The 27,797-nt window shown below is 37.8% G+C and overlaps 1 protein-coding gene across 3 annotated transcripts; it reads left to right on the top strand.

The window, feature by feature from the left end:
• The first annotated feature begins 250 nt into the window (after nucleotides 1-250).
• ARHGAP11A (Rho GTPase activating protein 11A) lies at nucleotides 251-26,115 on the top strand. Of its 3 annotated transcripts, none has more exons than XM_090270379.1 (12): nucleotides 251-783; nucleotides 2,355-2,425; nucleotides 6,126-6,222; nucleotides 6,679-6,932; nucleotides 7,584-7,747; nucleotides 7,912-8,058; nucleotides 15,566-15,640; nucleotides 16,389-16,553; nucleotides 19,498-19,573; nucleotides 20,055-20,163; nucleotides 21,944-22,082; nucleotides 22,455-26,115. In XM_090270379.1, exons 1-12 carry the CDS (start codon nucleotides 655-657, stop codon nucleotides 24,032-24,034), a joined length of 3,006 nt encoding a protein of 1,001 aa, XP_090126505.1. In that variant the 5' UTR covers nucleotides 251-654; the 3' UTR covers nucleotides 24,035-26,115. The 3 variants fall into 3 exon arrangements, with proteins under 3 accessions (XP_090126505.1, XP_090126504.1, XP_090126506.1); XM_090270378.1 differs by having other exon boundaries at nucleotides 19,444-19,573; XM_090270380.1 differs by lacking the exon at nucleotides 22,455-26,115 and having other exon boundaries at nucleotides 19,444-19,573; nucleotides 21,944-22,111.
• The last annotated feature ends 1,682 nt before the right edge of the window (nucleotides 26,116-27,797 follow it).

Here is a 27,797-nt window from a genome sequence, read left to right as displayed (position 1 = left end):
AAGGCGGTGGGGGCGGTGGCATGAAGAGAGCTTTTTGGCTTCAGTGAGCGCACCAAGATGTGCAGGCCCAGGGCAGCAGGCATGCTAATGGGGAAGGGAAGGAGCAGCCTGTGAAACGGGGTGACGGCGGTGACCAGCCCGGGCGGGGACCGGGACTGGAAGAGGCGCCTAAGCAGCCGGCTGGTCCGGCGGCTGGGCTGGGGCGGAGGGTGCCGGGGCAGAGACTCAGCTGACTGTCGGGACAGGAGAGAAGAAAAGAGTCGTCTTTACACTTCGGAGAGAGCCGAGGGCAAAGCTAGGATTGGAGGAAAGGTCATCTTTTGCCGGAAGTGGTGAGAAGCTGGTAACGGACGTTGTCGGAAGGATAAGGAAGGTCTGTGTAAGGAGTCGAAAGAAGGTCGGTGTAAGTGAAGGAAAGGTGAGGTGTGGCTAGATCAAAGGGTTAAGGAAAGACGGTTGGTGGAAGCGGATAGAGGACGAAGGAAAAGTCGTGGAAGTGGCTGGGGTCCGGGGCCGAAACTGTACCAGACGTGGCCGCAAGACAGCGGAGCGGAGCGGAGCGCAAACCTGAGAGTGTTCGGAAATTGGAAGACTTGGTGGCGAACGAGGTTCAGGACTCAGATCCTGCCTCGGAGAGTAGGCGACGTATCCGGGATGTGGGATCAGAGGCTGGTGAGGTTGGCCTTGTTGCAGCAGCTTCGGGCTGTCTATGGCATTAAGGTCAAAGGTGGCCGCGGGCAGTGCGATCGCAGGAGGCGTGAAACAGCAGCCACGGAAATAGTGGTAAGTTCGGGGGAGTACTTAGGTTAGAGGGGAAAAAAAACCAAAAAACACCCCCTGTGCTATCACTGCCAGGCCATGCTAAAATGTTCGTTCTGTGTGGATCCAAAAGAGAATGTGGTTAAATATGTCTAATTTAATCCAAAGGGCAAACTGCTAAAATTTAAAGAAGGACATTTATTTTACAGGGATTTTTGGTAATTGAGAGAAAGTTGCAGGGTTTTTTAGTTTAAGAAGCTTGACATTTTGAGCTAGATAATTGGGGGGCATATAGAGCAGTCCTGTGCATTGTAGGATGTTTAGCAGCAAGCACCTCTGACTTCTATACACTAGATGCCAATAGCATCTCCCAGTTGTGACAATTAAAAATAGTTCCAGATATTGCCAGTTTATTGTATTTTGAACAAGTAGCGCATGAGAAGGGAGACAAATACTAACACCACTGTTGTAGAGTAGCTTTGAAGAGAGGGGACAAGGGGGACCTGTACTTATTCTAAATGAATCGGGAGATGTGACAGAACATTAGGAATAGGCTTCAGATAATAACTCTGTATTCACCAGTTAGAAAAACAAAAAGGAGCTTGCAACTTGGCTGTATCATATTTTGAGAAAAAGCTATTTTTTTTAAGTAAGATAAGAAGCCAGAGTGGAATGACTAAAAAGATGCTGATTTTGGGTGGTTAAGGTAGGGGAATTTTGAATGAGATTTTTATTTCTCTATTGCATCATCAAGAATCTCATTATGAAAAATAAATAGAATATAAAGCATTTTATTCTAAACATATTTGCCTAATTATATGGTGCTTTCTAAGTATAGCTGAAAACTGATAAAACTAACTTTAAAAAAAATTTATTTATTTATAGAGAGGGGGAAGGGAGCGAGAGAAACATCAGTAGTGTGTGGTTGCCTCTCACATGCCCCCAACTCGGGACCTGGCCCACAACCTGCACTTGTGCCCTGACCAGGAATCGAACCGTTGACAGTTCGGTTTGCAGGCTGACACTCAATCCATTGAGCCACACTAGCCAAGGCTAAAACTAACTTTTAATCGTTTATATTTTCTGAAATGTAAATACGTACTTGGAAAAGAAAACTAGCAAAAATAATTTGTATACATCTTATAAATTCTGTAATTTTAGGAAGTACCCAATCAATTGACTTAGTCTTTTGTTCAAATTAGTGTTTATAAGGTGACAAAAGTAAGATGTGAGATCAGTATTTATACAGTTGCTGAAGGAACAGGTAGTATTTTGAGGGAAATGTTAGTGTTTTGGGGCAAATTCTGTTTAAGAGTTCCCTGACTGAGCACTAACTGGATTGATTTTTCTGTTATGACATTGGAAACTGATGGAATTGACCACATCACGTGAGGGCAGTGACTATTTTTACCATCATTATACTCGCAGCACCTAGCATAATATACTTTTTACCAAACGTACTTGAAATAATTGCTTTTGTTTTCTTGACTGATAGTTTATTTTTACTTCCTGAGGTTTTAAAATTTGCCTGATGTTTCAGAAAGCTTGTATTATGCTTAATATTTGTGTTAGAGTAACTAAATTTGTCATTTTAGGGTAAGATATTTGGAGTACCTTTTAATGCATTGCCCCATTCTGTTGTACCAGAATATGGACACATTCCAAGGTAGGTAAAGTTCGAAATGAAGAATAAATATTTTAGAATGGTATTCAACTGACATTTGTTTTGAACTAGCAAATGATTTCATTTCTCAATAGTAATGTAAAAAAATTTTTTTAACTTTTACATATTTTAACTTTTTAATTTGTACTCATTCCCAGGATTGAATTTTAAGGTTTAGTAATGAATAAATGCTAGAAATTAGCAAATTATTTTTGTTCTATGAAATCAGAGTTTTCACTTCAATACCATTTTTTTCCACAATCCTGATTATATTCAGTAAAATACTGATTTACCAAATCAGCTATATTATTCATATTTTTGTGTGTTTTAGAACAGTTGGATAAAAGAATATTATGCTGAGATGTTAGAGTATTTGTGAATATAAATTGTATAAAAGTTGAGCCTTACTATATTGCTTACTATTTATAAAATATCTTTTGTATTAACTGCATCAGAAATTACCACGGAAGTTTACATCTTAAGAAAATAGTTTAAATGCATGTTAAGAAACTATTTTAAAAAACAATAAAAATAAAATTGAAAAAGAAAAACTATTTTAGCGATTTCTAATTATTTTTTTCTATGTCCAAAGTAGGGTTTATTCTGGATACTGTATTCCAATAACCTGTGTTTTTACTTTATTTTATTTTTTATGATGTTTTATTGATTATGCTATTACAGTTGTCCCAATTTTTTCCCCTTTGCCCCCTTCTGCCCCACATCCCCCTTCCTTCCAGCAATCCCCCCCTTAGTTCATGTCCATGGATCATGCATATAAGTTCTTCAGCTTCTCCATTTCCTATACTATTCTTGACATTTCCCTATATTTTGTACCAACTGATTACAGTTCTTAATCCCTGCACTATATCCCTATTCACCCTCACCCCCCTCCCTGCTGATAACCCTTCAAATGCTCTCCATACACGTATGATTCTGTTCCTGTTCTAGTTGTTAGCTTAGTTTGTATTTTAGATTCAGTTGTTGGTAGCTGTGAGTTTGTTGTCATTTTAATGTTCATAATTTTTATCTTCTTTTTCTTAAATAAGTCTCTTTAACATTTCATATAATAGGGGCTTGGTGATGATGAATTCCTTCACTTTACCTTGTCTGGGAAGCACTTCATCTGCCCTTCCGTTCTAAATGATAGCTTTGCTGGATAGAGTAATCTAGGTTGTAGGTCCTTGCTTTTCATCACATTGAATACTGCTTGCCTGAAAAGTTTCTTTTGAGAGATCAGCTGATAGTCTTATAGGCACCCCTTTGTAGGTAACTCTGCTTTTCTCTTGCTGCTTTTAAGATTCTCTTTTGATCTTTAACCTTTGGCATTTTAATTATGATGTTTCTTGGTGTGGTCCTCTTTGGGTCTAGCTTGTTTGGGACTCTCTGTGCTTCCTGGACCTGTATGTCTATTTCCTTCGCTGAATTAGGGACATTTTTCTTCATTATTTTTTCACATAAGTTTTTAATTTCTTGCTCTTCCTCTTCTTCTGGCATTCCTATGATTCAGATGTTGGCATATTTAAAGTTGTCCCAGAGGTTCCTAAGCCTCTCCTCATTTTTTCAATTCTTGTTTCCTCATTCTGTACTGCTTGACTATTTTTTTCTTCATTATGTTCCAAATCATTTATTTAAATCCCGATTTCCTTACCTTCACCAATGGTTTTGTGTGGATTTTCCTTCATTTCATTTAGCATAGCCTTCACTTCTTCCCTTCTGTGTTTGCCATACTCAAGCATATCTGTCAAGCCTGTGAGCATCTTTATCATTAGTGTTTTGAATTCTGCATCTGTTAGGTTGGCTATCTCCTTATCTGTTAGGATGGCTGTCTTCTTGTCGCTTTAGTTCTCCAACTAGAACCTTGATCCATTCGCTCTTTTGAGCCATACTTCTCTGTCTCCTCATCTTGACAGGCTCCTGTGTTTGTTTGCCTCTGTGTCTTAGGTAGAGCTGTTGGACATGTTATGTTGTAAGGGGTGGAGCCTTAGGTATTCCTCAGCACAGGGCAACCTGTTTCACAACATTGAGGTGCTGTGTGTGGGGGAGGGGTCAGAGAGAACAATGCCGCTTGCTCAGCACTCGTCCCTTTTTAGGCACTTCTCCCACCTTCATATGGGACTCACGCCTCTCTAGCTGTTGCCCTAGCCGTTGTTCCCAGAGTGGGTGGGTCTGCGGATGTTCTAGGACTGTGGGAACCCTTTAAACAAGTGGACTCTGCTGAGAAACGGGCAGTTTCTGCCTCCACCCCAACTCTCACTGGTCTGCACAGTCAGAAGCAATGATCTTGATTTTCCCTGGTGCTGGGACTGTGAGCTGTACAGTCTGGTCTGATGCTGGGAGCTCCCCAGGTGTCCTTCCTGACTTTTTAAAACATACGACTGCGCTTTCTGCCAGCCTGCTGCTGCTGCCACCACATCACTTCCTCTCCACTGTCGCTTTGCCCTTCCTACCTGTCTGAATGAGTATTTCTTCTTTATATCTTTGTTTGCTGGACTTCCATGCAGCTTGATTTTTTGGAACTTCTGGCTGTCTCTATTTTTGAGGTAGTTGTAGTCCTTCTTAGTTGTGGAGGGAGATGCAGCATGTCTGTCTAGGGCTTCATTTTGGCCAGAAGTCTACTACTATATTGTTTTTTAAATAATCTGCAAAAGGTTTGTTTTATGATTTTCAACATTTAGAATTGGGAGGTCATATTCTCAGTAATAATGAGTGTATCTTTGTCGTAATTTCTTTGCCTCCTCTTTTTTTAAGAAACAACCAAAACAGCAACTGTATTGTGCCAATTACCCCTGATGTTCAGCTAGTGTACACCATGCAACTTTATCGGTTGCTTAGAGCTAACATCCATTCTAATTCGTTGGCACCAGCTATTAACTAAGCATCTAAAGCTAACATTGATTATTAAGATTTGTTCAGTATAAAAATCGAGCACACACCTTTAAATATGAAGGATTGTAAGAACTGGGATATATATAACTTCTCAGAAAGGCAATGTTGTAGTGAGGGGGGGAAATCTTTGCCTTATATTTGAGCAAATGTGGATGGTAGATACTTTAAGCTGTGTGTGCTTTGCAGGATCACACATGGAGAGAGAATGAAGAAAAGAGGGTCTTATACAGAGCTCTGGGTCATCCTAGAATGTAGAGGTCTGGTAGAAAAAGAGGATCCAGAAAAGGAGTTTCAGAATATGCAGTTGGGGAGTCAGCAGGAAAACCAGAAGAGTAAAAACATATTTTCAAGATGAGCTGGGAGTGGTCAAGTGTGTCAAATGCTGGTAGGACAAGCAAGATGAAGACAAGGAATTGACCATGGATTCGGCAAGGGAGAGGCCATTGGTAACTGACGAGAGCTGTCCTGTGGAGTGATGGGCAGGCGAGTCTTATCTGGAGAGGGTGCAGTAGAGTTGGGATATAAAGGAGTAGCGACAAAGCAAAAGACAGATGCTGTGCTCTGGGTGGAAGCAGAAAAAGGGAGCACTGGGAAGGATGTAAGATTGAGTGGGCTCATTGAAGTTGTCATGGATGAATAGGTGGGTCCTAGAGAGGAATTTAGGGAGCAAGTAACCCTTTATACACAAAGTAAAGAGACTTGTGGCATCAGAGCTTCTGAAAGAGGTATAGGGCCTGGTCTGCCCATATACTTTGGCAGAACAATAGGACGTAGAAAGATGTGTATCTGGCCACCTGAAAAGATTTCTCTCTTTCAGTTTTCTTGTTGATGCTTGCACATCCCTAGAAGGGCATATTCATACAGAAGGGCTTTTTAGAAAATCAGGATCTGTTATTCGTCTAAAAGCTCTAAAGGTAAGCATAGTCTTAAACTGTAATTTTTCTTTTGTACCACTTTTTGGTTTGGTTTTTATAATTGAACTATTTAGAAGTATTACATGAATTATTGACAGAAATTGAACTTGCAAGTAGCTTTTTTTCATGGCAAAAGAACTTTTTCCAAAAGAAAGTATATCATTTATATAATGCCTTTTTTTCTCCTGGTTTTATTGAGCTATAATTCACAAATACATTTAAGATATACAACTTGATGTTTTGAGTTACATATACGTTGTGAAATGATCACCACAATCAAGCTATTTATGTATACAATGCTTTAAAAGTTTAGTTTCAAATTCGTGGCCCTTGTTCCTATACCTGAAAAAACATTACATTTTATTATTTTTAGTCTCCTCCTTTATAAGAAAGGATATTTTATTTGCAGTATACTCTTAAGGCTCCAGATGCTCAAGATTATTTTATCTCTTTCAGAATAAACTGGATCATGGGGACAGTGGCCTGTCCTCTGCACTGCCTTGTGATATTGCAGGACTTCTTAAGCAGTTTTTTAGGGAATTGCCAGAGCCCATTCTTCCAGCTGATTTGCATGAAGCACTTTTCAAAGCTCAACAGTTAGGAACAGAGGAGAAGAATAAAGCTACATTGTTGCTCTCCTGTCTTATGCCTGACCACACTATTGATATATTACGATACTTCTTTAACTTTCTCAGGAATGTTTCTCTTAGGTAAGTAGTAATTAAAGGTCTTGGGAAATGAGAGTTTAATTTCTCAACTAGCTGAATTTATTCTTATAGATAATAAATTTCATTTAGAATGAAAAATTTTCTAAAAAATATAATGTCCTTACTATAAGAAGTCTACCCTGTATAATTTAAGAAACAATATGGCAAATGATTTACTATTTCTTCGCTTAGAGTGATCATTATGAATGCCTTAATAACTTATTGGTGATTATAGGACTCTTTGTCCACTGAATGGTTTCAGATTAGTGTGTTTTAAAAATATTTGTGTTTTGCTTTTCCAATTTACCTCTTTTCCCTGCTGTCAGTGAGCCTGCTTGTTCTAGACGTACTTCCAGCCTTCTAATACTTCAGATTTTCTCTGCGTGGGTTTGATCAAACATGTTCAATTTGTGTGGGAAAAAATGTAGGCTATGGTTTGCATGATTTTTACGATATATATTTAAGCACACAGAGCTGTGTATTTCTGGTTCTGTCTTATTTCAAGCTGATTATTAAGATGTGTAGTTAAAAGGTAACTGTATTTTACCTTGTGTCTGACTGGTAAAGGAAGTGATCTTCAAAATGTACTTAATACATTATTTTAGCTCTTTATTTTTAACTCTGGCGCCATCTCATAAAACTTTTAAATTTAAGGTCCAGTGAGAATAAGATGGATAGTAGCAATCTTGCAGTGATATTTGCACCAAACCTTCTTCAGACAAGCGAAGGACATGAAAAGATGTCTGCCAACACAGAAAAAAAGCTGCGATTACAGGCTGCAGTAGTGCAGACTTTTATTGATTATGCATCAGATATTGGTAAGATGTAGCTGCATTATCAAGTAATGGGATTTGTTTAAATGAGGGAGATCCTCCCTTCTTCCAAGTAAACTATGCAGACAACTGTTAGAAAGTTGCTATATACTATTTAAGCATTTCAGGGGACAGTAGAGGAAAGATCTTAATTGTGAACATTTTCCTAGGGCATGTTCCAGGTTTTATCCTGGAAAAGATACCAGCTATGTTGGGCATGGAAGGTCTCTGTGCTACTCCATCATTGGACGGCTTTGAAGAAGGTGAATATGAAACTCCTATTGACTACAAGAGAAAGCGAAGACAAAGTGTAGGAGGTAAGTAGCAGGAACAGTCTCTTTTATGGAGGTACAGCAGTTTGCCTTTTTCTGAAAAGTGTTTGAACATAAAGAAGCAGAAGCTGTGGTACCTTTTTGGTGCTTACAGCGTGGTTGGAAAGACATGACATGCATGTGAAAAATTAAAATGACAATACAATCTAATCTTAGTGTTAGATCTTTAGCATAAACCGAATGTGTTCAAATGAGAAAAGTTCCCAGGATTGTAATGATCAGGGACTCTTCAAATAGGTCAAACTGAACCTTCTTGATGAATGGTAGAATCTAGGGGGAATGGGTGGAGGATCATACTTGTATCCTATTCTAGATGAGAAGGGTGTTATGAAAAAAGATCGTTGTAAGGAAGAAGTAATCAGTATGTAAAAAGACCAGCATGAAATGATTGAAGTGTTTATTAGGATGATATTTTGGTGAGCTCAATGTCAGGCTAAAGAATTAAAATATTAAGCTGGGTATTGGGGAACCATTGAAGGTTTATAAGAAGAGGCATAACATGAATAAAATATTTTAGAAAGTTGTCTGGTTTGGAGAATTGAGACTTGGAGGTAGGAAGAATAGTCACAAATGTGTGGCAATAATCGAGGTGTGAGATCATGATTTTAAAGTGATATGAATTTATTAGGAATATGAAATAAATAATGAAGGTATATTACCACAGAAGAATTAAAAAGATCCAGAATACCATCGTGGTGAAATCAATTCTAAGACTGTGGTCATACCTCCTCTAATTGTCTTAGAAATTTATTTTTTGAGTATGAGAACAAATTATTAACTATCGCATTTGTTTTTTGATCTATTGGTTTATAAGGTTTTACCTTCTGTTTCTTCTTTGTTTTTTTTTTTGTAGATTTCTCTTAGGCCTTCTGCATCAATTTCCTAGGGCTACTGTAACAAAGCACCACAAACTAGGTGACTTAAAACAAAACTGCAAAGACCCTAATTACAAAGATGGTCACATCCACAGGCACTGGGAGTTAAGACTTAAGCATATCTTGGAGGACACAGTTCAACCCATTAAACTTCCTACCCCAAATGTGGCTATTCTCGGACAGATTGCCTTTATTACCCTACTTCGTTTATGATTTCATTCACTCCTATAGTTTTGGTTATTGCGTCTAAAGAGATGAACACTGGATCTCTGTCTTCCACTGTTATCTCACAGATGTCATTTCCACTTTACTCATTAATAATTCATACAAACTCTAGTAACTTTTTTTTTTTTAATTTAACCGTATAGGTTTTGCTTTAGATACTACAAGACAGATACCTTCACTTCTGCTTTTCCTTGGTACTTTAAGCTTATCATTTGAAATGATCGTCTTTAACTTCTTTAAAACTGATTCTGCTGGAATTCCATTTCCTATCAATAGCACTGTCATTCTCTAATCACTTGGGCTTTAAGCCATTGGTGCCTAACTCTTACTTTACTATCTGTATTTCCACAGTTTTCAGGTTCTATAAGATTCTATATGCAATGTTTCCTCACATCTTTACTCTAAGAATCTCCTTGGTTTTTCTGCCTCCTCTTTGAATCTGCCCTGCTGTTGCTGTCACAGCTGATAGCTTTGATGTATAACTCCAATCATGGATCACACACAGACCCTTCGGGAACTTTGATTGATAAATACTGATATTTATAGGCTGACATTAAAGGTCTTTCATGGGATTGCTTTAATATGCCTTTGTACTCTTTCTTGTTTCTCCTATATGCAGTCTGTGCTGTAGTCAAACTGTATTCTCTATTTTCTAGACACTTTGTTCTTTTGCATATACTGTTTATTGATATAATGTTTTTACTTTCATCTATTCCTGCTATTCAGATTATATCCAGTTGTCAAAATTCAGCCTAAATGTCTTGCCAAGCAAGCTTCCCTCTCCCCTTTTTTAGTAGGGAAATTTCTTTTCTAATATTCTATAATATCCTAGATGTAATGGTTTTCATCTTGTTTTATATTAATTAATTGTGCATAACTCTCTTACCTATTGTATTTAATACTCCTTAGAGGTAGACACCATGTTTTGTACATCATTGTATCCAACCCAGTGCCTTTTTTTTTCCTGAATAGATATGAACTAATGAATGAATACAGTAAGTTGAGTACTGATATTAGACTTAAACATAGAGATACTTTATTACTCAAACAGGTTATGATAATATTTGTCAATGTCATAAAATACATCAATTTTATTAGCAATTTGAAACTGTTCAGGAGCTCTAGACCATCAGTGTTTATTTTATGCTGTAGCTAGGCCTTATCTTCTTTTTTCTTTTCTTTTTTTGCGTCTGACCTTGAAATGCCATACAAACATCAGTGTGATCTGATTGGAGTTGCTTTGAAGACTCTTGACTTCTTTTTAAATTGTGGAAAACTATAACAAAATTTATTATCTTAGCCATTTTTAAGTGTATTTTTCAATAGTGTTAAGTACATTCACATTGTGCACCAATCTCTATAAACGTTTATTTTGCTATTATATGAGTTGTTACTCTATCTTAATTTTATGAGTTGTTACTCTAGCTTAATTTTTAGCTATGACAGTTCTCAATAATTGTATTGCTTTGGAATCTACATAGAATGCTATGAGCAAACTTAAAATGAGTAAGAGGAATTTGGTTTATCAGAATTTTCCCATTCTTGCCTGTGTATGTGAGTGTGTGTGCTCCTCTGTATTGTCTTTGTGCTAAAGAATGTCTTTCATGGACAGTGATGCAGTGCTGATCTGATCTGATTAATATGATGCCATTCTTAGTGTGGTACTTCCTGAAATACATATAGTAAGTTCATGAGACTATTAAAGGGATTAGGGCATAATTTTTCTTTTTCCCTAGAGAAATATTCTACCTTCAGTGTGGCCCATCATGCAGTCAGGATGGTTTCAGATTATAGCAGAACAGTTATCTTTCCATACTCCTGATTTTGCTGTGCTGGTCTAATTGTGTGTTATCTGCTGTGGCTGAATCTGTCGCTTTGTTGTTTCTTCTACTGCTCTGGCTCTCGTTTCTCTTCCTTTTTCATTTTTTTCCTTTCTCCCATAGTAATCTTGTTTAGCTGCCCTAGTTTCATGCAGATTGGCCTGTGAGTTAGAGCATTGCCTATTTTTGGTTCTTCATTGAGGTTTTCAGTATTCTCCTCTGATTTGTACATATTTCACTTGAGGGTGTAAGATTTCAATTATGTAAGTGGGATATAGCTGAGCTTGAATTTAAATGACTATTTTGAGTGATATTTGGTGGTTGATCAGGTAAATTAACATATTTAGAAGACTTGTGTTTCATTGTAACTGAAAATTAGGGGGGCATATTTGTGCATGAAAATATTCCTGTTGAAGTCACAATTTCCTAATAGCTAAATCCAGTGGTATATATTTTTTGCCTATATTATTAAATATTTCTTTGACCACTTGACTATTTCCTTTCCTTCCTGATATTTATTTCTTTCCTTGTTATTTGTTTTTTTGTGTAATACTTCAGAGAAGGAAAACTCTGACTCCAAAAAACCTCCGCTGCCTTGCGGCATACCTCTTCAGGGGAAAGGCTAAGGGAGTAAACCCCGACAGAAAATCCGGAGCCGAGTCCCTAAGGCGGTTTGACGTTGTAGTCAACACCGGCAACTCCTGCGGCGCACCTGAAGCCAAGCTGTATTGACTCCGTCTTTCCCTTGGACCCTTCAGCTGCGAAGAGAGGGGGGGTCTGCTGCATGGGCAACAGCAGACCCTCCATATCACCCTGCCCAGGCTTTGTAGCTTCAGCTTCACTGGAGAGGACACTCCAGCGTCATTGCAAGATGTCAATTCAACACGGGAGGAGACAGATACTGTGTCACTCCCGAGTTGGACTGCACAGCCATTTTCGGCGGTGCAGATAGACTCTTAAGAAGCTACACCATCGTCTCTCGAGACGGACGGCTGCTGACGACTGTGTAATACTATGCTTTTATGGTTTTCCTACCTCTTTAAGCTATTTGTTCTGTCTCATTTTTCTGGATTTTGTTTTTTCTGACCACCTCTTAAATGTCCCATTCTTCCATACTTGATCTTCTTAATCTCTATCCCCTTTTTAAATGATCTCGTTCACCATCATTTTTAAAAATTACCGTTTCTGGGCTGATAACTCCCAAATCTACCACTCTAGCCTGAACCTTCCCACAAATGGATTCATATCCATCCCAGTGTTTCAGAGACATGTCTAACTCTTCTTTTCATGATTTCCTTTCTCTTTTGGTGCCACTATTATCTATTCAGTCATCAAACTCATAATTTTGTATGTCCTTTTTTATAAAGTAATTTTATTGATTATATTGTTACAGTTATTCCAATTTTTTTCCCTGTTTGCTCCCCTCTGCCCAGTGTTCGCCTTCCTTCCAGCAGTCCCACCCCCTTTAGTTCATGTCCTTGGGTCGTACATATAAGTTCTTTGGCTTCACCCTTTCCTATATTGTTAACATCCCCCTGTCTATTTTGTACCAACCAATTATGCTTCTTAGTCCCTGCACCATTTCCCCATTTCTCCCCCCTCCCAGCTGATAACCCTCCAAATGATCCCCATCCCTATGATTCTGTTCCTATTCTGGTTTGCTTAGTTGGATTTTGTTTTTATTTTTTAGATTCAGTTGTTGATAGTTGTGAGTTTATTGTCATTTTAGTGTTCATAGTTTTGATCTTCTTTTTCTTAAGTAAGTCCCTTTGACATTTCATATAATAATGGCTTAGTGATGATGGACTCCTTTAGCTTCACCTTGTCCGGGAAGCACTTCATCTGCCTTTCCATTCCAAATGATAGCCTTGCTGGATAGAGTAAACGTGGTTTGCAGGTTACCTTTCATCACATTGAATACTGCTTGCCAGTCCCTTCCTGCCTGCAAAGTGTCCTCTGAGAAATCAGCTGATAGTCCTGTAGGCAACTGTCCGCCTCTCTTGCTGCCCCCAGGACTCTCTCTTTATCTTTAACCTTTGGCATCTCAGTCATGCTGCGTCCTGGTGTGGTCCCCTCTGGGTCCAGCTCGCCCGGGACCCTCTGTGCTTCCCGGACCTGTCTGTCCATCTCCTTTGCCAAATTTGGGAAGTTTTCCTCATTTTTTTCAATTCTTTCTTCCTCATTCTGCACTGGTTGACTGCTTTTTTCTTCCTTATGTTCCAAATCATTGATTTGAACCCCAGTTTCCTTCCCTTCACCATTGGCTTTGTGTGGATTTTCCTTCGTTTCACTTAGCATAGCCTTCACTTCTCTTATGCATTTGCCATACTCAAGCATATCTGTCAGGCCTGTGAGCATCTTTATCACCAGCATTTGGAATTCTGGGTCTGTTACATTGTCTATCTCCTCATCTATTAGGTTGGCTATCTCCCTGTCACTTAGTCCTTCCATTGGAACCTTGATCCGTTCCCCTTTTAGGCCATACTTCTCTATCTCCTCATTCTGACAGACTCCTCTGTTTGTTTGCTTCCACATCCCAGGCAGAGCTGTCCCTCCTGTTACATTGTAAGGGGCGGAGCCTTAGGGATTCATCAGTACAGGGCTACCTGTTTCACCACGTTGTGGTGCTGTGTGTGTCGGGAGGGGTCTGAGAGGGAACAATGCCACCTGCCCAGCACTCGCCCCTTTTCCAGGCACCTCTCCCACTTCTGCACTGGACTGGCGCCCCTCTAGCTGCTGCCCTGGCTGTTGTTCCCAGAGTGGTGGGTCTGCAGGTGTTCTAGGACCATAGGGACCCTTTAAACAAGTGGACTCTGCTGAGAGACCGGCAGTTTCTGCCTCCATCCCAACCCCCACTGGTTTGCACAGTCAGAAGCAACGAGGCTTGATTTTCTCTGGTGCTGGGTCAGTGAGCTGCAAGGGCTGGTGAGGAGCTGGAAACGCTCCCCAGGTGTCCCTCCTGACTTTTTAAAACGTGTGTCTGTGCTTTCTGCTGGCCTGCCTCTGCCGCCGCTGCCGCCACCACCACATTGTGTCCTCTCCTCCCCAGCTCCGCCCCTCCTACCTGTCTGGATGAGTGTATCTTTGTTTGCTGGACTTCCATGTAGTTTGATTCTCTGTAACTTATGATTGTTTCTAGTTTTGAGGTAGTTGTATTCCTCTTTGTTGTGGAGGGAGACGCAGTGTGTCTGTCTACGCCTCCCTCTTGTCCAGAAGTCCAATTTTATGTCTTTATTTACTCTTTCCTCACTTTACATCTCAGTGCTCACCAACTCTTGTAACTTTGATCTTCTTAATATTTTTATTCCTGCCTCCATTTTCCACTGTCCCTGTCTCTGTTCAGACTTCCATCTCTTGTCTGGCTAATTTCCACACTTCTGCAGGTTTCAAATATCACCTCCTTAGGGACACCTTTGACTCCCTAGTATAAATCTGTTGTTATATTTTAACTTCAGACTACTTAACCCATTTGTCATTATACATTTAGTATTTAGTGTATTTATTGTTTGTTTTCTCTCAGAGAATAAGCTCCATAAAGGCAAAGACTATGTCTGTAGTGGTCACTGTTGTGTCTCTAATGCTAGCAGGTGCTTGACACATTGCAGGTACAAATGACATGCTTGATTAATGACTTAGTAACATACTTAGAAGAACCTTCAGCTAGTTCACCTGCCTTCAAGGAAGCATGCTGCCTTAGGTCTGTCTTTTAAACTGCTGCCAGAGTAATTTTCCTAAAATGCAGATCAGATAGTTTTGCTCTCCTTTGCCTTTGGAGAAGTTCAAGGTTTTCAAATGACACTCAGGCCCTGTTCTTCTAATACAGAAGGCTTATCTCTTACCACATCCACTGCTCACTGTTTGCTCTAGCAACACAGAACTACTGGTTTCTAGTGTGCGTAAATCCATATGCTCTTTACCTAGCTCTTCACCTAGCCCAAATCAACACCTATGAATCCTCCAGAACACATGGGGTTTTACTTACCCTGCAAAGCTTTCTCTCTTATTACCACTTCCTCCTACCCTCCTCAACAAGTAATGCTTTCATCTTCCATACGTTTCCATACATCATAAATATGTGTTTTACCTTTCATTCGATATTATATCTTTTTGTTTGTTTTTTTTTAGATTTTATTTATTTTTAGAGAGGGGAAAGAGAGGGAGAGAAACATCAATGTGTGGTTTCCTCTTGCACACCCCCAACTGGGGACCTGGTCCACAACCCAAGCATGTGCCCTGACTGGGAATCAAACTGATGACCCTTTAGTTCTCAGGCAAGCACTCAATCCACTGAGGCATACCAGCTAGGGTTATATCTTATTTTATTTTATTTATTTATTTATTTTGAGAGAGAGAGAGAGAGAGAGATAAGAGTATAAGTAGAATGGAATAAAAATATATCACTTAGTTTTTTTTCTATTTTGAAATAATTCCTTTAAATGACCTTTAAAACATATAAGTTGATGCAAACTTAGATGTTAGAAGACCACAAATAATCAATTTGAATCATTGGTGAAAGATAGGCAGATGTTAAGTTATAATTGATTATATGATTATGTATGCCTTGCATTTCAGATTTTGTCAGTGGAGCACTAAGTAAACTTAAATATAACAGAACACCTTCCATTACACCGCAACAAGAAAGAGTTGGTAGGTATTATATGTATTTATTTAAATGAAAATGTTTGAATTATTTTTGTTTAATCAAATTCAACATTTTCAATGGGGATACTGTACTACTATGCTTTTATATGTTAATTGACTTGCTAATTACATTGGAGTTAATGAACCCACAATTATAATTAAGAATTTCTCTTAGTCTATTGTTATATCTTTAGTCTTCAAAATTACGCTTTTCTGTTGCTTGTAAGTTAGATGTTATTGAACATGTGAAAATAACTCAATCTTATTTTTGTTTTAGAGCCAGAAGCTTATTAGTGTATATTTTAGTGTTTTTATCTTAGCTTGCTTATGGCTGAAATTATTTAGTCCTATAACAAACTATATAATCATTTGTTTTGTTTTCCAGATTGAATAAATTAACTGATTAATACTCAGTTATAATGAAAAGCAAAGTATATTTAGATCAGTTTTTATTTTAATTCCTTGATTATAATTTTCTTCCCCGTGTTAATAATATTCTTTAACATGAATTACATGTGTCTTTTAGTCTATTTGGTTTAAGGTAATACTGTTTTAAGAATCTTGTCTCTTTTCAACTTGTCTTTTTATTTTATGGAATTGCTTGGTATTTAGCTATATAACATTTGAAAATGTAAACATATCACCTCATTCTTTGTTTAGCCCTAAGTAATAGCTTTATAAGAATAAATTTATAAAGCTTTTTTATTTTCTCAACTTTGTGGGAGAAACAATAACTTTCCTTTTTTTTTTCCAGCCCAGCTGTCTGAGTCACCAGTGATCCTTACACCAAATGCTAAGCGTAAACTGCCAGTAGATTCGTATGGCTTCTCAAGCAAGAAAAGGAAGTCTGTAAAGCACAGTTTTAACCTTGAGTTGTTACCAAGTAATCTCTTCAGTACCAGTTCTACACCCGTATCAGGTAGCAAATGTAATTTATATGATTGGGTTGTAAATATTAACATGAGTACCTATTCTGGGCAAAGTGCTGTTTCACACTAATACCACTTTTGAGAAGCCAGAGCTTTATTCTAGGCATTTGCTCCAACCAGGAATCAAACTGGTGACCTTTGCTTTGTGGGACCATGTCCAACCTACTGAGCCACATTGGTCAGGGAGAGATCTCTAAATTTTAAAATGGACAGTGGTCAGCATAATTAATGTATGTGTTTTTTATGGCCATGCCCATTGAAAGTTATGAGAAATAACTCAGACAGTTTGGACTTCCATGGATAGCATTGGTACTCAGGTTTTTTGTGATTGAAATTTCTGAATTCTACTTTAGTTGCTTCTGGATCTATAGCTATAACCGTATTGCTATCTTCTGTTGACTTGGGATTGCCAGAAGTTTGACCATCTCTGAATCCAGAGTGGGGATATTACCATTGGAGTAACCGTTGTGGACTGCATTGGGTGGGGGAAGGGGGGGTGTTTGTAATATTTTCAAAGTTTTATGCTCAATTAGCTTATATAAAAAGCTTTACAAACGTTGTTTATACTGTTTCTTGTAGTATGGTTTCCAGATCCCTTACTAGCCCAGCCATTTTCTTCCAAATGAACTATAAGTTCCTAATGTGGCCAACCAGAGCCTCCAGAGAATAATATAATATAACCATGCCAATTTGAATACCAGGCTTTTGTTAGTGTGGTCTTAGGTTGAATCAGCATGTGTGGAATACAGGTGGCTCATATTAACCTTATGGTCAAATCAAAATGAAATGAAACCAAAACTAAGCCTGGGGTCCTCCATCTTGTATTTGTTTCACATTTAGTCAAAATGTGAGTGGTCTCTGATTCTTTTAGATTTTTATTGGTTTCTGATGGTGTTAAGAGTTCCATTTTGAATTCATTAACTGGGTTATGAGATCTTCTCAAGAGCCTCTTTTTTGTTTCTATTGTCTAAAAGATTTATGTAAAAGATTTATATTTTCCTTGTTTGTTTTATTTGAAAAATAAACAGAATAGCAGTTTGTTTCTGCTCGTTCACAGGTTCTCCATGGTTCATTAAAGTGTAATGATAAGAACTCTGAGGCTGAGTCTGTAGCTTTTTCAGTATTCAGAAATTGAAGACTTCAACTTTTTAAAAGTGTGTGTTTTTTTAATTTAAAAAGGTTTTTTCACTTTGGAGGACTTTTTCCAAACAGCACATGTGAAGCCTTTGCTTATTAGCATCTTCCCCAAGGATGAACCTGTTGATTCTTTTTCTCCAAGTCCCCTCAAAATAGATTAAACGTTCTTCTTTTATTGTAACATTAGTATAAGCCTGGTTAATCAATAATTTTTTTAAATTTAAATTTCTTTATCCTCACCAAAGGACATTTCTTCATTGCTTTTAGAGAGAGCGGTGGGGGGAGGTGGAAGAGAGAGAGAGAGAGAGAGAGAGAGAGAGAGAGAGAGAGAGAGAGAGAGAGAGAGAGAGAGAGAGAGAGAGAGAGAGACCGGTTGGCTGCCTTCTTGTACGCTCCCCGACCCGGGATCTGACCCGCAACCTGGGTATTTGCCCTGCCAGGAATCAAACCCATGACCTTTTGGTATACGGGACAGCACTCCCACCAACTGAGCCACACGAGTGAGGGATAATCAGTGAATTTTTAAAAAGTAAAGTCAAAAAGTTCAACAGTAACCCTGTTGTTTTAACTCACCATTTTTCTTGGACCCTACTTTCTCAGGCATTTAATAGATTCCATCTGCAAAATATTTTGTTTTGTTTTGTTTCTTTTCAATATAAAGGCAACAATATGAATCTAAAATCCATGAGCACCTATATGTAATTTATTTCATATATGTGTGCTAATTTTGCATTATGCCATGTGTTCTGGCTGTGCCTACTAGTGATCACTGCAGCCCTAGAATAAAGCTACGTATGTCACATTGGATATATAATATTGGCCTCCACAGTTTTCTTTAGTCAGAAGCACCCCAAGGCCATTGTAATGGTTATGGTAAAATGTGGATGTCCCTGGGGACCCATGGTAATTCTTTATTGATATCAATGATGAGTTAAAAGGGTTCAAGTTTGTGGAGTGCATCCTGGGCATGATTCAAATATAAGTCAAATGTATAGGGAGCTTTTGTTCATAACTATTTTACTTGTTTCCTAATTTCCTTTTTAGTCAGTTTCATGATATAGTGTTAAATAACTTTATCAAAATGAGCTGTTGTAACCACCAGCTTTTAGCATGGAACATGGCAGTAGCCAAGTGCTTAGGCATGTGTTACAGATCATTTTCTTTTTGCCAAAAACATTTGACAATTATACTCGAGTTAGATGGACTGCAATTGGCTAACAGGTGCATACTGGATACTCAGACTCTAAATTGTTTTAAAATTATTTTTGGTAAAGTTATTAGTATTATGTATCAAGTATTATGCTGGACATTTTATATACATTACAGTAATACTTATATATGCCATAGAAATCCATTTTCAGAGCTTACAGCCATTTAAGAGTGGAACAAACTCAAGTCTGTCTGCCATGAAAGCTTGCTTTATCTCCAATCTCCAACAGTGTCCAGTCCTCCCTTGTGTTCCTAAATGATTTTAAAGCAAAACTCCAATGTGAAAGCCATGGTTAATCTCAGCTTTCATTAGCATATAAAAAGTAGAAAGTGGATATATATATATATATATATAATTATTTTTAAGTTGAGTTGGGTTATTTTGCCCCTGAAAATTTTAAGCAGAAATTATATGATTTTTGTTGTGGTGTAGGGGTAGAAATTAAGGCTTGAAGTCCAATTGCTATTAATAACTTGTATTTTGGGGGGAAAAATAAAGTATGTGTGGTATAGTACATGTGATTATTTTTATAGTTCACCTTGATACAAGCCCAGAAGGGTCCTCTCAGAGTTCACTCTCTCCTGTAGCCGTCAGTGGAAATCGTTCAATCAATACAAATGTGCCAAGGCGAAGTAAAAGGATTGCAAGCAAAAAAGTTTGCAGGTAATTTATGCAGTGCATTCTGTTTTCATTGGATAAATATTTGGTGTAGATAGTTAATAAAATATTTTGTCTGTATACTGAGAATTATAATTTTAAAAAATTTCTCTGCATTTATAATCTTATTAATCAGGTGCCCTTTATATATCCTCCATAGAAAGATTCCTAATTTGAGTCATTTGCTTGCTTAAAATCCTACTTCATGTTCTTGTGGTAATTTTTAAATTTCTGCTTATTTAAAAATCTAGTCTATTCTAATGATTCTGGTTTATACCTGACTAAATAACTTCTGATAGGAAAAAATCATTTTTTAATGCAAATACTATGTGTTCATATATGTTATTTTAAAGATAACTGATTTTAGAAAATTATTACTTTTGATTTACTAGCAGTTTGATTTGCTGTGAACATTCTCAATTCATTTTGCAAAAATTTCTTCAGTTTTTGTGCTATAAACTGACATTTTAAATTCCACTCTTCTTAGGGTGGAATCAGGAAAAGCAGGCTGCTTCTCTCCTAAAATCAGTCGTAAAGAAAAAGTTCGAAGATCTCTTCGTTTGAAATTTAGTCTGGGGAGAAGTAGCAAAGATGTAGTAAGTTGTCTCTCACTTTTTTTTCATCTTAGTATAAAGCTGTAGACTCGATGCTGAAAGACCCTCTCAAACCTGCCCCCCTCCAGCTACTTTCTCATCCTCCACTCCTCTCTATACCAAACTCTTACACTGGCGTATCTCCAGCTCCTCCTTTTCTACTCTGCCTAAACTGACTTCAGTGAGGCTTTCATCCCCACACTCATGGCGACTGTTCTCATCAGGGCCACCCATGAATTCATCGGTACTCAAGCCACTGGATAAATGTCAGTCCTTGTGTGACTTGACCTGCCAGCCACATTTGTCCTGGCTGATCACTTGCTCCTCTTCAGTATACTTTCTTTCCTTGCTTCAAGGACACTGCACTCTCATGCTTTCTTCCTTCTTCATTGGGTACTTTTCTAATTTCTTTGCATTGGAGTGCTCAAAGCTTCATTCCTGGACTTCTCTTTTCTCTCTCCACTCACTCAAAGGGGGTTATCAGCTTTAAACATCATATACTTACTTCAGCCTTCCAAGTGTGTATCTTCAGCCCAGATTGCTCTCCTGATCAACTCGGTTGTTTCTTAGTATCTGCCTACTTGATCTGCCTACTTGGATGTGGATCCAGTAGACATCTCGACTGTCACCTCTCCCAAGTAGAGCTCTGAGATGCGCTTCTTCACTGCCACTGTTTCTCCCCTCCTCCCCTCCCCCTAAGCTTACTTCTCCTGGCAGTCTTCACCACCTCAGTTACAGCCGGAAACCATGCAGGCATTCTTGACTCCTCGCTTTCTCTTGCATGCCCTGCCTACACCATTAGGGAATCCTGTCTAACTTCTGCTCTCCAGGTATATTCAGACCAATTCTCAGCAGTACTACATTTTTAACTCTCTAAGTCCAGTCATCTCCTACTTGGATTATTGAAATAAGTTTCTACTAGTAGATATATTTACTTCTACCTTGTTGTAGTCCTCTAGCCAAAATTATCCTTTTAAAGCCCAAATTAAGTCATGTCACTTTTTTGTTCAGAAAAAAAAAAAAAATTCTTCCATTGACTGCAATCCTACACGTGACCTGTTCTCAGCCTCCCTCTCTGAGCTCTCCTCCTGCCACTGCCCATGCGCAGTCAGCTTCATCCATTCTTGCCTCCTTGCTGTTGGGCAAACATGCCAGACCTGGCTTCGGCCTTAGAGACTGCACTGGCATTTCCTCTCCCTGGAATGTTTTCCCCTTTATACATTCTTGATTTTCATCTTCATTTTTCTTTACTCACAGATCATCTTCTTATGATCACTCTGTTTAAAGTTAAACCCCCTCCTTTTATCACTTCATATTCTTCTTACCCCACTTTACTTCTCTGCATAGCACGTTTCATCTTATATACCATACAATATAATTGACTGATTATTTTGTTCTGGTCTAAAGCTCTCCACTTAGAATATAAATTCTATGAAGGTAAGATTTTGGTCTTGGTTTTTTTGTGTGTTTGTTTGTCTTTTTTCACTATTGTGAATAGGCCTTGGCACAGATTCAACATAATTATTTTTAAGTTAATGAATATGTGAAGCTATTTTTTATTTTGGATTATAAAATCAACTAATTGCCAAGTCAAATGCTTACAATGTACCAGCATGCAAATAAGTATATTTGTGTTTGTTATAAATTGTTTCTCAATCATATATGTCATTTTTAATTCACTATAGAGGATTTTGATAACAATAAAAATTTAACTTGTCTTAATATTTTGAAAATTAACTGGTTTATATTTTTAACCAAAACTTGTAACTTTTTGTCTGTGCAGAATGGGTGTTCTGGTGTCAACAGACATGAAAATATTGGTCGAAGACTTGCAAATCAACAAAATTTTAAAAACAGAATTGAATCTGTAAAAACAGGTCTGCTTTTTAGCCCAGATATTGATGAAAGATTAACAAAGAAAGGTAAAGGTACATTTACATTAAATTGTTAGAGTTTTACTCAAAAAGCCTACTTTTTAGTTGGTTTAAACATTTCTTTCCCAGCTTTATTGATATAAAATTGACACATAACCTTTAGTTGCTTTGTTAATGATAAAATGTATTAAGTAATTTACTGTTCTAGAAATTTAAAATTCATGTTTGAATAAATATTTGAATTGGCAGTGTATATTTTGGGAACAATTGGAGGATGCTTATTTATTGTAAAGAAATTTACACAAATCTTTAATTTTTTGTAATTAAATGCTTAGTACCTTTATTTACCATGTATTTACATAGTATTTCAAAACTAGGTCAAATATAAATGATTATAAACCTTGAACTGCTTTATTTTAGGTTCAAAAAAGAGCAGTAAGTCTGAGGAAAACTTATTAACTCCAGAGCGACTAGATGAAACAAGCTACCGAATGTCTTGGACAGGACCTAGTAATTCAAGTTTTCAAGAAATAGAAGCAAATGAAGCTTCTCCAGTAGAGGGAAGTCTTGAGGTGGAAAACTTCTCTTTGGAGCCTGATATTATGGTGGAAAAGTCATCTATTAATTCATATGAACTCACCCCCTCTAATATACATAATAAGCATAATAACAATGTAACCGGAAGCTCTCTTAGTGGGGATGAAAATAATTTGAGTACAGAGACTTTGGTGAAAATTCAGAAAGCATTTTCTGAATCTGGAAGCCATCTTCATGCATTGATAAATCACAGGCAGTCATCAATAACTAATGCAGGGAAAGTAAAATTGAATGAAACATCTTCTATGGCGTGCAGCCCAGGGCAAAATCTCTTTGAAACTAATGATTTGACCGTGATAGAATCAAGTGAACACCACACTAGTAAAAGTGAAAACAGTTTTTCAGAAAGAGACTTTTCGCTACATCCAATTCAAAAATTAGATAGAGAAGCAACTATAAAATGTTACTTAAATGAGATGAAGATGGAACATGACAAAAGCATTCATTCAGACATAACAAATGATTCTTTAAGCAAGCAAGAATTGCCCAGTGATGAACAAATGAAAACACAACAGTCCCCAAGGGATAAACTAAATACTAAATTGAAGGAGGAGAATATGGTTGAAGAGAATTTCCCGAAATGCACAGCTTCTAGGGAGGATGCAGCGAACATCTCTTCCTCAGAGCAGATTGCATGTAGCATAATCAGCCTGTCAAAACCTAAGCCCGTGAGAGTCCTTAAACAGCATTCACTGGTGGAAACTTGTGATACTACGGTTTCTAAAAGGTTACAAGGAACAGAGCATGGCAAGGTTTCAGACCACATACAGTGGTTTAATAAGCTTTCTTTAAATGAACCAAATAGGACAAAAGTTAAATCACCTCTCAAGTTGCAGCGCACGCCTGTCCGTCAGTCTGTCAGAAGAATTACTTCTTTGTTAGAGTATAACAGACAACCTACAAGGCATAAATTGGCACATCTTGATACTGCTTCTCCTCTGGTTAAAGCAGTGAGCTGTGACGGTGCTCTTTCCTCCTGTGGAGAAAATATATCAAAAGAGTCCTCGATTTCATTTTCTCAATCAGGTCCAAGAGAACAGAAGTCTACATCATGCGAACAGTCGAATGTTGATCCAGTTTCAAAATCAAGCATGGAATTAACTTCTAAATCTTTCTCACAGATGAAGAGGCACCCAGATTCCATGAAGGCTTCTCTTGGGTCAACCAGAGTTTATAAACAGAAAGTGACATCTGATGGTCAAATTAAGTTTCCTTTGGAAGATCTGACAAATCAAGATATATTAAAATCTGTTGCAAATAATAATGTGGGCTTTTCTTCTGGGATGAATAACAGGATCCTTAGAAAACCATCAGAGAAAGAAAGGGTCTGGTATAAAGGTTCTCCCAAAAATCCTATTGGAAAAACTCAACTACTACCAACAAGTAAACCTGTAGACTTGTAATTAGTGAATGTTATGCCTGTCATTAATGTAAATAAATGTTAGTGATGTGCTTGCAAGGTAATTTGTAGCTCAGGATGATTGTTATGTGATAGATTTTTAATTTCACTGCAAAAGCAACTTGAATTCTTAGGTTTGTATAAATGACTACTTTGTTTTCCTTAATTATGGCAATATTTAAAACTTATTGTGAGCTCTTAAAACAGAGGTTATACTTTACTTTTTAAGAGAAATTGTTGACTGGTTTTATAAGAAATTGAGTTTTGAAAACTGAATTTTATTTCTTAAGTGTGATAGGAAGAGTCGAATGAGTTGTGTCATTCCTCCTAAGTCAGATAACATTTTTACAAGAAATTTCTAACATATAAAGGGAATAGATAAGCCTTGCAAATCCTATTTCTTTTTCTTTTTAAATCCTCACCTGAGGACATGACATGCTTATTGATTATATAGAGAAGAGGGGGAGAGAGAGGGAGAGAAACATTGATTCGTTGCCTCTTGTATGAGCCCCCGATAGGGTACAGAATCCGCCACCAGGCATGTGCCCTGACTGGGACTCAAACTCACAACCTTTCGGTTTACAGGACAATGCTCCAACCAACTGAGCCACACCAGTCAGGGCACAAATCTTACTTCTTGAATTGCGTTAATGTTCATTGTCTTTATCCAAATTCCTAGAAATTAAACTTGTTTCGGTGGCATCTTAATCCTTTATTCCTATTTGGGACAAAGTAATTAGGTTTCTATTGCCTGTAGATGTGTACAAGGTGATCACTTAAGAATAATGGCTAAAGTAGAATAATGACTCAAGTATGCTTATATAGTAGATGCTGCAGGAATAATTGATGACTTTTAAGCCATACTATATTTTTTAAAGTTAATTTGCACAAATACATTTATATCTGTTTTGTCCCATGTAGAATTTTAAATTGAGGAATAATGAAGCTTGAAAAAATTAATCAAGGTGATTTCTTATATGCAGATGCTTGATTCTAGAATTTGAAATAGTTGATCCACCTCGACATTTACCTTGGATTCTTATACTTTGGATTTTTGTAAAAGCCAGTGATGTTTTTGTCTTGTGTGTAAATGTTATTTATTTAGCATAGACATTAAAGATAACTTTCTGAAAAATTACTTGGACTAATAAAATTCAAAATGTCTTTTAGAATTCGATGCAAATTGTCACGCAAAACTTTATATTTCAAATTATTAGAAATTATAAATCTTTAAGGAAGGAATAGAAGATATTCTCTAAATTTTACAGGAAGAAATACACAGGCAGAATCAACCACTAAAAATAGTTTTTAGGTCAGTTGTTAGAATGTCAGTCAGAGGTTGGGGCAGCATTGCACACCTACTCAGAGCAACCAGATTTAGTGTGTGTGTGCGTGTGTGCATGAGGACTTTAAAGTCATCAGATGTTTGCTTTAGCAAGTTTTACTTGATAGCAGTACATCTCCTATTTCAAAGCAATTTCCTGTCTATATTCATTACCTAGGAATCAGCCCTTTCTCAGAGCTAGCAATTGACTTATATAAAGACTGTAAAAATCTGTAGATACAAACATTATGTTTAACTGACATCAAAACAGGTTTGTAGTGTTTACTGGGTGTGCATTTCAGATGTTTATGATATTTCTCTAGTAGTAGAGATAGAAAATATTCATAAACTCTGATATATGTTGTCTGTTGCAAAGAATTTTTTTAACTTTAAAACATTATTAATGTCCTCTTATATTCATGGGGATGGGCAAAATGTTGAATTGGAAGACTAATTTAGAAAGAAGACATGGGAAATTAACTGTACAAATTACCTGAATTAGTGGCTTTTCTGAGAGATGAATCAATAATGAGAGATACTTATTTTTAAAAAAATACACACATGTCCATTCTTATTAGCTGAAAATGAATAGCTAGGAGGTATGATAATTGGAGCAAGTCAGGCAAGTTGAGTTTTAGACTTGATTTAATCTACATTTTTTTTTTTTTTTCTTTTACACAAAATAGATTATGTTCCTAATCTCCTGGGGCTATCTGATTAAATGATAAACGTAATTAACAAAGTTAAAAGGTGTCTGGATATGTGCAAAGGTTATTTTTACTGTTCTTACAGGTAAAAATCTAATATTAATTTGATTATTATGAGAAAATACAGTTATATAGAACTAAATTAGTGGGTTGCTTGGCAACATCCTAAAATCACTAAGAATTTAATATAGGATTTTGGTAATCATAAAGTCCAAGATACATGTGGTATATGTTTTGTTTTTTTAAATACCAAATTTCAATTACAATGTTCACTTTTTGCTGTATTTCAACTGAGTTTCCATTTATCAGAAAAACAGTAAATTTTAAATGACTTTTTCATTTTTCCAAGCACAAAATGAAGGTAACAGTGAACAATGTTAAAAGTAAAATTCAGAATTGGAATAAAAAAATAAACCCTCATTGTGTGTACATAATAAATATAAAGCCCAGCTTGGCCTTTGAACCTAGAACCAATAAACTATTTGCACTGTTGATTGAGCATAACCTGAAACAAAACGCTGGAAACAGAAGAGTATCCACAGAAGAAAAGGCTAGGAAGTAGGCTGGCATCAAACCAAGGCCATGTCCCTAAAGAATGAATTTTGCGTGCCCCTCTGCACTGGATAAAATTGCTGTAGGTGACCATAGATTTGCTGCGTAAAGCTAGGTTGAAGCAATCTGGAATCTAACCTCAAGTTAGTTATTCTTAGACCCCCAGGTACTCTAGTCACCCCCGGTCTTGAAAGAAATTTGCAATACCACATTGTATAGTTTTGCATTTCAACTTTTGTATTTGGGTAAAATTCAAGTGTACAAGTTTGATCTATAAAAACATAAACTTATGGGTCTACCCAGATAAATTTCAGCAGTGTGCTGGGAGTATGGTTTCTCTTGAGGCCAAAGGAATTTTACCTGATAGTTGGTGTGGATGTTGAGAAATAACACCCAAAACTCATTCCTAGAGGTTTTCCCACGTTTTGGGTGTTACTTGAACAGAAGTTGCTAGCATTTTGTGATCTTGAATAGCCTCAGTCTCCCTGCTCAATGAAAGGGCTTCCGAAAGCACCCGTGGGATATGCCCTGTCGTTGCCATCATCAAATGCTCTTAGGACCTCCTCATCTTTTGTTTCTCCCATCATTGCCCCATTCCCTCTTTCCTCTTAAAGCTGAAAGACTTTTAAAAATGCTGGATGGTGGCGGAATTAAAGATGTGCTTTGGAGGGCAAAGTACACAGTGGCGACCTGGCACATCGTTTAGATACTTGCGTGAGGAAAGGGGTCGGTGGACAAGAGGATGTCTAGGAGATTCGCATCTGGAATGCGTGGGCTGAACGCCGTGTGGCTCCAGGGAGGAGGCACCAGCATCTGGGGGCTTCCTGGGGAGTCCCTGCTGGGCGGCCCCCACCTGCTGGAGGAGGGGCCGGGGCGGAGCTAAGATGCGGAGGTGACGCACCAGAGACCGAGATCGCTGCTCCCACCCGGCCTCCAGCAAGGCCCAGACCCGCGGCAGGCAGGCTTCGATCGCTGGGTGAGTCCCGCGCTGATGCCGGCTCGACCTCCTGAGGCGCAGCCGAGACGCGCTGGTTCTTCGGGATCGGGAGTCGGGAAGGGCGTCCTGAAATCGGAGCTGGAGGCTGGGTGCAGACAAAGGATGCCTGCGGGGTTGGGAGGTTCGGCTATAAATAGGGAAAGAGTACCTACGGAGGAGGTCATGCGGCTCATCAAATAGAAGTGTG

Source organism: Furipterus horrens, unplaced genomic scaffold, assembly GCF_987537825.1.
Source record: "Furipterus horrens unplaced genomic scaffold, mFurHor1.1.pri manual_scaffold_3, whole genome shotgun sequence".
Taxonomy (NCBI): Eukaryota; Metazoa; Chordata; class Mammalia; order Chiroptera; family Furipteridae; genus Furipterus; species Furipterus horrens.
This window is presented reverse-complemented; position numbering and strand designations above follow the sequence as displayed.

Excerpts from the sequence above, each read along its gene's own strand:
- ARHGAP11A (XM_090270378.1), top strand. The coding sequence starts at position 655 with ATGTGGGATCAGAGGCTGGTGAGGTTGGCCTTGTTGCAGCAGCTTCGG. Across the intron at positions 2,426-6,125 it reads GAATATGGACACATTCCAAG|TTTTCTTGTTGATGCTTGCA; the intron begins GTAGGTAAAGTT and ends TCTCTCTTTCAG. Across the intron at positions 16,554-19,443 it reads CAGTTCTACACCCGTATCAG|TTCACCTTGATACAAGCCCA; the intron begins GTAGCAAATGTA and ends TTATTTTTATAG.